The sequence below is a fragment of the Asterias amurensis genome, chromosome 5, assembly GCF_032118995.1.
Source record: "Asterias amurensis chromosome 5, ASM3211899v1".
Taxonomy (NCBI): domain Eukaryota; kingdom Metazoa; phylum Echinodermata; class Asteroidea; order Forcipulatida; family Asteriidae; genus Asterias; species Asterias amurensis.
This window is the reverse complement of record NC_092652.1, coordinates 11724868-11737653: the sequence shown is the minus strand read 5'-3', so window position 1 is coordinate 11737653 and position 12786 is coordinate 11724868. Positions and strand designations below refer to the sequence as shown.

General features: G+C 39.8%; 1 protein-coding gene across 2 annotated transcripts in view; it reads left to right on the top strand.

Annotated features, from left to right (window-relative positions):
- Positions 1-12786, top strand: part of LOC139937456 (adenomatous polyposis coli protein-like) — a 98309-nt gene that overhangs the window by 37052 nt on the left and 48471 nt on the right. The window contains exons 4-5 of one of the 2 annotated variants that reach the window (XM_071932601.1): positions 1-196; positions 2226-2406. In XM_071932601.1, the coding sequence (XP_071788702.1) occupies positions 1-196; positions 2226-2406 (377 nt within the window). Of the gene's footprint in view, positions 197-2222; positions 2407-12786 lie in introns of both variants that reach the window. The other variant, XM_071932599.1, reaches the window with a different exon arrangement.

Here is a 12786-nt window from a genome sequence, read left to right as displayed (position 1 = left end):
GGTCTACAGGATAACTCGTGTCAGCTGAGCAAGCTTGAGACGGAGGCCTCCTGCATGAAAGATGCCCTCACCCACATCCAGACCTGTATGCAAGAGGAGGAGGCAGGAACAACAACGACAACAACAACAACAGCAGGCACGACCAGATCCATGGCAACGGTTGGCATGACAACCAGCCTCGATCAGAATTCAAATAGTAAGTTGGGGAGATCTTGTCTGATAATCACTTTATCGAAGGATCAGACAAAATTTCTTAGCTCTTCTAACAGAAAGCAAAGAATCGGTGCTTACGGAAGCAGGAAGTTATGCACGTATGTCAAGCGTATTTCAAAGGTTAGCAGGGAATTTCCGCTTGTACGTATCCTTGGCTTGCACAGCTAATGCGGAATTGTGGTGCTTGCCCTTTATATTAACAAAATAATAGTGATCTTATTACCTTCATTGCACAAATACATAAAAAACGACATCGGTGCAAAGAAACCACAAACTGGCACACAAGCCCGCTAAACGGAGACCCTTGTTCACACATCAAGACCGAAAGACAAGGGACAAGCACAACTACAGGCAAACAACCCAAGAAAACAAATTTATACTATACAAAGTAGAGAACGGTGACTTTAAGCACAGATTTCATCTCAATGTTTTGACTATAACGTGTTCTAGTCGAAACATTGAGACCAATTAAGAACTCATTCCACAGTAGTGAAGTTAACAAAGAGAAGAACCTTCGATCCACTAAAGCAAAAGATTTTCTACCTTCCGCCCAAGTAGTAGTAAAAAAGCAGGCAGTCCTTTTCAGATTTGAGAAGTCTCCCGAAATTCTTAAAATCTACTCTGTGGTAGTAGAATATAAAGCAAGAAGGGTTCTCAAAGAAAATAGTCTACATGTACCTGGCAAGTAGATACATACGTGCATGTAGGGTGGTGCACTGCAAACCAAATATATTGATACCTTACCAAGCATACCTCAAATCCCATATACCTGAAACCAGTGAACCAGGTTTTATTTATGTATGCTGATATTGACTGTCATGAAGTTTTGTGTGATTTAGGTTTTTGAATTCAAGTCCACAGAATAATGTCAAGTATATGCACATCAGGCATCAGTCAGAATTTCTACCAAAATGCTGGCCATGAATAGTTACATGACTCAGAAATTTATGGGGACCTTTAACGCACGTAACTTCCTCCGATGGTTGCCTCAGAGGTTCTGTATGAGACTGGGGAAATATTTTTGAGGGCAGTGTCTATTTTTAACCTATTCCTTACTGTCGGGGACTTGATTAATTTTGACACTTACGATCCTCAGATACCAACAAGTTGTTGTTCACTAACGTAAGCTGGTCAGCAAGACACTTACCCATGATGCTTCGTCCTTCGGATGGGACATTAAGCATGTCATGGCCTAGCAGTTAAGGGCACCAGGTTCAAACTCTGGTGTTTCTGATCAGCAGAGTTTGGGTTTGAGTCCCAGTCGTGATACCTGTGTCATTAAGCAAGACGCTTAACAATGATGCTTTGTCCTTGGGATGGGCCAGAAATTCATTGGTCATGTATATTGTGTACGTGTACGTACGTGTACATTAAGAACCCTGTGCACTTATCAAAAAGAAGGGGTTTGCCCTGGTTTGATCCACATCATTTTTTCTTCCATCCTACAATCTAGACTGTTTTAAGAGGAATATCATTTCCTCGCCTCAGCCCCCCTTAGTTCTTTTCACATTTAATAATGTTTCTTCTTGTAGCCCCATTTCCTCATAGCCTCGTTTGACATGCATAACAAAGTTTACAAAATATTGTGCCAGAGCACCTTGTAAACCACTACATGGTGCTTTAAAACATAGATCTCATACTTTCAAACGTAGCTTCACATACATTGGTGAACCCTGTAGGAAAACATTACTTATTGCTTTGGTATGCCCCTTCAGGATTTGATGAAGCGCTTTGTAAGAACCAAGTACTCCTTATTATTGTTAATTTTGGTTTACCCATACACACCGATGTATGTTAGCACTGTATACTCAGTACTTTCCTGAGCTCTGTGAAAAAAATTACAGGCATATTACTCATGTGAGATTCGAACCCATGACCTTCGCAAGAGCAGTGTCTTACCAACTAGACCCCTGGGCTTGCCTGTTGGCTATTATTATTATTATTACTATTATTAATGATAGTTTTGACTTGGCTTTTAAAAGAGTCTTGCCTTTTGTTTTAACCTACAGCAGGCTACTCCCCGCTGGCTTCTCCGCTGTCGTCAGCTACATTTAGAGCCTACAAACTACAGAGTCCACCCAGCATGCATTCATCGTCGAGCAGCCTCACGGCAGACACGCCCGGCAGCCCCGCCCAAAACAGGCAGCTGAGAGACCACTGTAATAAGCAGATGCAAGAACTGGAAAAGGAGAGGTAAGAGTTTGTTTCCATGTTTCTCGTTCTTCAAAACCTCCCTTAAAAGGCACTGGACACTATTGGTAAGTACTCAAATTATTTTAAGCATACAAACTTACTTGGTAACGAGCAATGGAGAGCTGTGCATAGTGTACAAAATTGTGTGAAATGGCTCCCTCTGAAGTTACATGTACGAATTTATTATTATGTACATGTTTAATTTTTGCTACACCAAGTGAGAATACTAAGTCTTTGTCAATTACCAAAGGTGTCCATTGTCTTTAAGCAGCACAGGGAGTTGATGTAATAATATTCATTATTTGGGGTGGGGGGGGGCTGGGTTTCACCCTTTCTACAAGAAGCAGCAGCAAAGTGTTGGAGCCCCCTGCCCTTCTTAAGCCAGCCACATCAACCCATATATATACAATCTCGGAGCACAGCCTGAGATTGTAAGTGTCTGAATTTGTTTGGGAAGGAAGAAAGCTGGAGGAGTGCCCGGAGAAACAAACACCCTTATGGCACAGGGGAGAAACAACAAACAACTCTACTCACATGGCACAAGAGAGAAACAACGCATTACTCCTCTTTCATGTGACCCTAGTTGGGAATCGAACCAAGGCCAAAGTGGTGAGAGGCGAGTGCTTCACGCACAAGCGGAAAATGTAGCCCTTTTTTAGATGTCAGATGTGTGGTTTCTCATTTTTCCCCCCCTTAATTGAGGGTTCGCTTCTCAAAATCTCCTTTAGCTTTCAAATTTCCTTGATAGAAGGTAAAGCTGTCACTGAGAGTGAGGAAGAAACAGGTAAATATTGTGTCAAAAACATGTAGTTGTGTATCTCCTGGGTTGGAACATGTGAGTTGTGCTGGGTCTAGAACGAGACAGAACCTACATGTAGCCTGAATATCTGATGTCACACTTTGAGGCTTGTGAATAATGCCTAATTCATAATCACCTTTAACCTGTCTATTTCACATGGCTTTCATGGCTTTCATGGCTCTGGAGATTCACAGTTAAATTGAATGTACATGTGTATACATTGTAAAGCCAACACCTGTTCTTATCCTTGTGAATGGATTAGGACAGGGGACCAGCCTAGAGAGAACCCAAACGCAAGCATTTTATTTTCAGGAATTTTCACATTCATCAAATCTCATCCCTGAGTGTGCAGGTATACACTTTTATTCATCTTATACACAGGACCTTTCAAAAAGCAACCTTTGAGAGTTCTTGGTGTACTTTTAACCACCAGTTAATTAAGTGACATGTTAACATTGACATGTTATACAAATATAGTTGTACAAATGCATCCATGTACATACATGTACATGTACATGTACATGTGCACTTCAGTGATGTTTGTACCGGTGTATCAGCGGGAGCTTCTGGACTATAGAGGGCAGGCTTCATCATGTCAGTTCCTTGCATTATTGAGGATGTTTGCATATGGACCAGCTGGATCACTCAGTGAATTAGATGTCAGTCAATTAACATGACCACATGAGGCGTGGGCATGTTCATTTACAAATAAGCACTTGATTGGTCTCTGGCCATCTAGTAGAGGAAGGAAGCTCCATGGTCAATCTCAATAATGGAGACATGAATTCACACATTTTGTTTTCAAAGTTCTTAAATTCATTTCAAACTGTGTCTTAAAGGTGCATCGTTATACATGTAAGATTGTTTCCAATGTAATAACAATACTTTGATCCCTCAAATCCGTCACTCATTGCGCTATTAATGCGTATATAGAAGATTAAATGTAGTTTCATCTGAGAAATACATTGTACGTCTGAGAAATACATTGTACGTATCACTGGACAATTTATTTTGTTCCTAAAACCATCTTACATGTAGCTCCTTAGGAAGTAATAAAATTATAAGAGCCATCTTTGCCCTCCCAGGTATCCAAATTTATCCCTGGTAACAAAACATCATTGTTTCTCACTAAGAAATATTCATGAAGCTTATAATGTCTGCATAATGTACAGGTACATGTTCATGAAATCCTAGAGCTAGGAAATGTACTTATACCCTTGGGTTCAACATGGCTTAACCGCTGTGTGACTCCGTCTCAATGGGAAACACTGTTGGCAACATTTTTGACGGTCATGGAATTTTTATCAAGACTATTTCTAATGAAAGTACATCTACATGTACTCCGCGAGGAAAGACAAGCCTTAAAGGGCACTTGACATGTTTGGTAATTGAGAATAATGGAAGACAGAAAACCCTTGTTGCACAAAATAATTTGCTTGCTTGCAAATGTATACTATGTAGTTGCCTTTAAAAGGCTTCAGGCCTGAAGTACTTAAATATTTGAGTGAAAAATAACCTCTTCCTAACAAAGTACTTTTTTAAAACTTACTTCGGCGGGAGCCGTTTCTCACAATGCTTTATACTATCAACAGCTCTCCATTGCTCACTAACAAGTAAGTTTCTATGCTAACCTTTATTTTGAGTAATTACCAATGTGACCAGTGCCTTTAAGAGAGTGGGGAAAGACGAACCTTAAGAGAGACAGAGAGGAAAAAGTGGATAATTGGCTCCAGAATCACATATGGTGGCAATTTTCGACTCGTTCCTCCCGTTCAGCCCAAGGAAACAAAACGGTGGCTCTGGAATTACCTCTCGCTGAACCTATACCCTACTTTTTGAGTATTGATTCGGCTTGGCTGTGCAGTGGCCCTACCCAGTCGATCGAGCCATCACATGGATATATTATATGACTACAGGGCACTATCCATCATCTATGTATGTCCCACAGAGCAAGGGGAATGGTGTACGTGTGTGTAAATGATCATATATTCAGAGATGGATTTTTGTAATGTCGCTTGGGAGTAGGGAGGGAGTGTTTGTCGACGATGGTGAGTTTGATTATAATGTTGTTCGTTGCAGCCTGGTTGCGGCCTAAATTCATGCTTCAGCAGAAATGCTTGACAATTTATTTTGTTGCAGCCTTGGCCCAAATTTCATGGAACTGGTTCAGCAGAAATGCTTGACGATAATTTTGTTTGTTGCAGCCTAGTTGGCAAAAGTTCATTGAGCTGCTTTTAAAGTAGAATTGCTTCACAAATTTCTGCTGAGATGAAATTGGCAGGCTACCAGTCACAGACGGTGCATGTGGGATCCTATTTTTGGTTGGTAACCTTTTTCTGATAGGCATAAATTTGCTGTGCTAACTGTTTTTGCTTAGGGGGTTCCATCATTAGAGCTGCATATACATGTATGTGTAGAGTTATGCTGTAATTTTATTCAAAGCAGATGGGAATGAAATGTTGTTTCAAGTGCTGTTTTTTCGTGATAAGATCTGGACTAGAATTCTCCATCCAGCCATCAATAACCTTTGACCGCTCAGGACACATCCCCCTCTATAGGCACGTTATGTGTGTGTGGGTGCCTGCTCTTGTCGAGATGTACATGTACATCTTTTAAAAAAATACAACCAGTAACCCAGACACAGTCACGTTCTCTATAACTCTTCAACCTACATGTACTTCTCAGATTGTTTTTCATTTCTCCTAACCAATGGGGAGCGAAAATTCTTTGGCTTGTTGGGTCTTTGCTGCATTTCTTATCATCAGATGTCATATGTTGGGCTTGAGGATGTGTATTTGTGTATTCTGCCAGGAGCCGATTTTTGTTTGTGTGTTATTCTTGGGCTTAGCACTGTGTTCTTAGACTGTTAGGGTCTGAATTTGTGTACATGTACACTGAGCGTTGTCTAATGGTTTAACAAGGAGCGTCTTAAAAAAACAGATGATGTTAAAGGTCTTGGGTGAGATTGCTCTGTTCTGAGTAAGTGGAGTATGAGTAGAATTTCAAATTTTACTGGCAGAGTTTTTTTCTTTGAGTGCTTATTCTTGGGCTTAGTGCTGGGTTCTTAGGATCTGAAATGTGTGTTACATGCACTGAGCGTTGCTTAATGGTTTAACAAGGAGCGTCTTTAAAAAAACAGATCCTGTTAAAGGTCCTGGGTGAGATTGCTCTACTCTGTAGTGGAAGATGAGTAGAATTTCAATTGTAAGCGGGGAGCAGCTTTATTGTTTTGTGAAGAGAGGTTTATCATCTTGAAAAGAGGTAATGGAGAAACAAAACATAACAAGGAAACTGATAATTGATGTCCATAACACCTTACACCACCCAAACCCTTCAAAATCCAACAGCGTGTTTTATTTCATTCTGTTGCTTTGAAAGAGGTTGGCACAAAACAAGTTATTGCTTTACATTATCTACATTTGAACAGGTAATGTACATGTGTGTATATACATGTACAACCATACATGTAGTACAATAGTTTGAGTTACAGGTTATTGTGTTGGATTTTATTTGTGTTAAGAAGGAGACTAGAAAATCACTCAGGAGTTACATCCTCCGGATGAAGGTTGCAATGTACATGTAACACACTAAACTTAAAGCATATTAATACAATGCAAATCAAAATCTTATAGAATGCTCAATTATTTATTCATCTAATTTTTAGTATTTTCATTATAGGAGATATCTAGCAGCATACATGTATTAATGTGCTCACACAAACCTAACAAAAATATGTAGCTTACAATGTACATTCATGTACACATGTACAATACATAGCAGTATTTGATGATCTAAATTTTTGTACAAACCGATGATGGAAAGTTGTAGGATTGCACTTTTCCCTTTTTGCTTCATAAACCCCGAGGCAAAGGATCTAAAGATTTGCTAGATGACCTGAGCTATCTATCCTTGCATCTTGTGGGCACACCCTTCAGATTCATTGTCAACCATAACACAGGACCTGTACACTACCTGACAGGCTCTGACTCTTAGCATCTCCTGTACAGGTGATATCGTATTCCCACCTGGAGGGGTGCCTTCTTCCTGCTACCCCCACCTCTTTCCCCCTCTGCCAATCATTTTAAAGGCACTGGACACTATTGGTAATTGTCAAAGACCAGTCTTATTACATGAACTTGATGTATCTCAATGTATCCATAAGATATCTGTGAAAATTTGGACTCAATTGATCATCAAAATTGCATGAGAAAAATGAAAGGAAAAAAAACACCCTTTTTGCACAAATGTGCTTTCAGATGTCTTATAAGGCCTGAAGATTTTTAATATTTGATTGAGAAATTACCTCTTTCTCAAAAACTTGTTTACTTCGGAGGGAGCCGTTTCTCACAATGTTTTATACTGTTAACAGCTCTCCATTGCTCGTAACCAAGTGAGTTGTTATGCTAATATTTATAGTGTCCAGAGCCTTTAAGAAGAACCGTCTTCTGAACTTGAGGATCATGGAAGACCCCGATTGATTAGTTTGCCCGAGGGTGATTTCTGGAATCCAAAATGCCATGGCTTCTAATTTAGCTCAGGTTTTTTTTTCCTGTTTTCAGCATTTTCTCAATTGAACCTTCAGATTTACTTGCAAAAAAAACCCCAAAACAGTCAGCAAAGGGGTGTGTAGTGCAAGTATTTCTGGTGATACAAAGAGTATGTTAGTTGGTCCTCCGGAGGCAAGTCCCAGAGATGGCTTTCCAAAGAGTCTGTAAATCGCCTCAGTTGTAAGATTTGTGAGGTTCGAAACCAGGCCGGCAATTTCTCTGTGTATGTTAATCAATCCGTAGAGTTAACCACAATTACAATATACAAGAGCTTCTTCTATTCTTTATGGTTAAAGATTATTTCTTATGCTGCTCCATTTCTTTGGAATAGTCTTCCTGCGCATATAACTACCCGCAGGCTAGTTTTTTACGCTGTTTTATGTCTCTGTTAAAAACTCATTTGCTTAAAAGCTGCTTATGTGTTATCTGCTTCCTTGTCATCTTTCACTCATTGTATATTTTATTGTTCTCTTAATGCGCTTAAAGGCATTTGCATTAGACGCTTCACAAACATGTCTTTACTAATATTATTATTACTATCTGTCTATGTTTTTACCAATGTGCATTATTGTACTTTTTACCTTCCCTTTGAAATGAAATAAATATAAATACATAAATAACATGTACCCCAGTATCACCCTAGCAAGCCAAATCATATTTTCTACATGAATGTCAAATTATTATAATTAGTTCTTGGGACAATTTTGTAAACTTCCTCTCCTGCAGCTTGAGTTTCCTAAGACATTATTGAGCAGGACGCGCCATCCCATCTCGCCCCAATGCATTTCCCACAAGTGCCCCCAAGAGAACGTATTTACCCTTGTGTTGCGGCAAGCACCAAAAAAAAAAAAAAAGCTTAGAAGCACCATTGGTCCCTCACAGTATCGGATTGCCTTGCTCAGCAGTCATGGTTGGCCTGACCATTATCTCATTACCTATTCCAGCTTTTTAGTTGCACATATTATTTGTAGTCATGTACACTACATGGTACATCACACATATCTTTATTGTATGTAACACCTACAAAGGATTGCTGCCTTAGAAGGTCCCACAAGGTGACTAGTGATAATTGATTTATTGAATTAAAGGCACTGGATGCTATTGTTAATTACTCAAACTAATTGGTAATAACTCCCCCCCCCCCCCTGAAGAACAAAAAAAGTATTATTCTCTTCCAACTTCCATGACCAATCAAGTCAAAATTTTTCACAGGTTTGTTATTTGAATTTGATGCACTTGTCAGGATACACCAAGTGAGAATACTGGTCTTTGACAGTTACCCAAGGTGTCCAGTGCATTTAAAGGGGAGGGATTGGTTTGGCAATTACTTTAAAAGAAAATGCAATAACAACTTATGGTTAGAAGCCTACATCAGCTTTCAAAAGGATTTCAGGATTATTTCACTCTCAAGTGATGTAGTTAATTGAGTAAAGATATTTAAAAAAAAAATCCCAAATAGGCATTGTTTTTAGTTAAGTTTCTTAGAAAGCGTGTGTATTCCTATTATGAATTGTTTTCCTGCGTGGGTATATTCGGCAATATCTTGAAAAAGTGACCACATTTTGCAATGAAATGTTCACATGCTCCAGCGCTCCCCCAATACAACGGACACCATTGATTACGGTACTTACAGTACACATGATGCAAGATGCACAATTTGTTAATTTTGTCACTTATTAGGATAATCCCCCTACAGCCCAATATGGGTGTTTAAAAACCCTACAAATCATCTACACGGATTCATAGCCTTGATGGAACTAGGCATTTGATCAAATATTGGCAAGATTTTTTCTCTCCAAGAAATGATGAAGGTTGGAGTCATGCTGACCTCTCCACATATCAGATTAGTAACAGACACAAACACCTGTGACTGCCATGGTGTTTGCACTGCCAGCAAAACAATATTAAAATATAAGCATTTGAATATTATGGGACTTGACAGTGATGGTGTGAGTATACAGTTACACCAACTTGCAACTCCAGCAATAAAACAAAGCCCTTGGGCACTGGGGGGGGGAGGTGGGGGATAAGTGTCAATAATATAACAAGCTACACCTATAGGACACTGGTGAATCTGTCAGTTGGCTTTTGACATGATTATATCTGAATACAAAACAGGCACTTGTTTCGTTTCCCCCATGTACTGATGTACAAAATTCTGATATTGCATATTTTGAACGCATATGGCAGGTCAGCCAATATTGCCCATGGCATCTTTTGTTATGGATGTGGTTCTCTTTTTCGCTCTGGCATGACTCTCTCTTGGGGCAAGAAGGTCTTTCATTTGACTTTGGATGCAGTGGGACCATCAAGGAATCGATGACAAGAAGGGCCTAGAGGGTATAAGCACCATTTGCAATTACATGACCTTTTCTCTTCAGTGTTGTGTATCCCCCCCCCCTCTCTATTTTTTCATCAGGGTTTGGGGGTTAGGGGATTGCTTCAGTTCACCTGAAGAATTAGTTCGGAGTCTGTAATTTTGATTCATGGCATGTCACAATGCTTTGCCAAAGGTGTTTATGAATACGGTGCTCTTTACTAAAAGCTTTGCACATCTTTACTCGGTGAACTTCACTGGTGCTACATATAAATTAACAAATGGATTGTCTTTGTTACAGGCCTGATATTTCACGTAGGCAACGAAGGCGTTTGCCTCCAGTCCCCTGGTCATTGCCTTGGTGCCCTTGAAATGCGCCAGAAAAATTTACAATTTCTCAGTCATAGGGTGCCCTTTACCAAGGAGAAAATGCCTTGGTGGCCTTTCAGAAATATAGCATTACAGACCTGCTTAAAGATACGCACTCAACATGTGCAAAACCTTGTTCAACAAGTTCCCATCTTGCATATTTCTCGACCGCAGCAGAAAGTTCTCGAACGCAACAAGCCCAAACAACAAAAGTCTCCACTTGGAGGCCAATTAGGTCATCCCTCTCAATCAAAAAATGTGATTAAACAGCCTGAAAAGTGTATTAAATCCTACACCATGTGAATGTAGCTTAGCCCTTGTACTCAATAAAATGTTCCTACATTTTTCCCAAGGACTAAATACCATGCCTGCAATCAGCAAATTGATTGTATGGCATTTAGGCCTACATTTTGAATGCCTGCTGACTGGCTCCCCGAACACGGGTCAAGCAAAAGTAGTTCATTAATGGTTGCATATTTTTGCTCTCGAGGAAGAAAATATTTTTCAGCACCTCACGGAATGACTGATTGAGGTTTCTCTGTCAACACCTCGTAATATCTAGCTCAGGTTTTTTTCTTATCCCCTAATGTCCCTAATGTAGGAATTCAATGCCGTGATAATAAGAAATCACATTGGTTGAGTCATTCTGGAATAATTGCTTGGCAGCGTCGCCTCATCATATTGCAGTTTACACGTAGCATCATTCATCAATTTTAGACCCATTATTACGCCAGTGTCATGTTGGGGCTTTGACCACAAATTTTAAAATCAAAACTGTAGGCATTTTGAAGAGGACTTCAAAATGGTAGACCAGACTTGATAGTGCGTGCTGTATTGAATAGAGGAGAGGAGGCCTGGGCTGGATTTCATGAAGATTTATGATTCTTTTTTTTTTTTAGATGAGTTGCAATTATATTCATAAAGTCACACTTTGCCTAACAATTAAGATTCATGCACATAAGATTCATGCCTATATTTTAACCCTGTAATCATTTGATGTGGCTGGCTGCCAAAGGCACTCTCGCAAGCCAGCTTCTTGAAGCTCGTTGTCATAGCATCCTTCACAAGTCAGCTTCTCATCTGCGAGTAAGGATGGCTAGCCTCACAAGTTATTATAAACTGGTAATGGAGACCATGGAGTGTAACAGAGATCCTCGCCTTCATTGCCCCGGTCTCGGCCTTGGTGCCTCTTGAAAACGCCCCTCCAGATTTCCCACTAATGGGAGCGACCTTCTTCACATGGCCTTGCCCATACACAGTTCTGACTGAAATTACAGTCCAGAGCCCAATTTTATAGAGCTGCTTTTAAAAGCGGAAAATATTGCTTACCAAATTTTGGCTAAGCAGAAATGAGCAGGTTACCAGTGATAAATTGTACTTGTGACATGGTAATTTGGCTGGTAAACTACATTCTGGGAAGCGTAACTTTTGTTGTGCTTAGCTACTTTTTTTGTGCTTAAAAGCAGCTCTTTTAAAGTGGGACCTGGAGCAATTTCATAGAGTTGATGAAGCAGAAAATATTGCTTAACAATTGTCTACAGCAGAAAATAAACAGGATACCATTCAGTGACAAATTGTACATGTGACATGGTAGTTTGGCTGGTAACCGCATTCTGGTAAAGGTAATTTTGTTGTGCTTTTAAGCAGATCTATGAAATCAAGCCCTGGTTTGAGGCAACTTGCTTGCAGGTATGACATGAGCTTACCCATGTTCATCTCTGGGTCCAATTACTAGATTCGTGAAAAGGCGTTCACTCGTTTACCCGCTTTGTAGGAAATATAGTTTGTTCCAAGTGGCTACAGTGCTGGCAGACAGCCGTAATTTGACTCTCAACTTCAGAACATGCAAACAATAGTTAATGGCCTAATGTTTTGATTCTAGCAGAGTCTTTCTCAAAGACAAAATGACAACAAAGCAAACATGGTTCATGTTTGTTGTGTTGTTCGAGACAGACTCTGCTACATGTAGGGTCGAAATGTCTGGCCATTTGCTGTTTTTTTCCCTGCATTTATACCAGGTACTTTATTGGTTGGTAAGCAGTTTGCAACAGCTAATTCTATTTTCTCAACATGTCAGTAAACATGACGCTTGCTGCAGGTTTGCTGGTTTGTGAATCATGGTGCCAATGGTAGTATTTTATCCCTAAACGAAGTCTATTGGAGAAATATTATTAGTTTATAATCATCCTTGCTCATACACCATGTACATGTAGATACATTACATGTACACTGTAATGTACACCCCACTGCCTGCTCGGTTAATTTTTTAGTGTTTGTATTGTGGAATATCAGATACTAGGAGTGAAAATCAGACAAATAATCCACGCCCGAAACCCCCAGAAAATAAT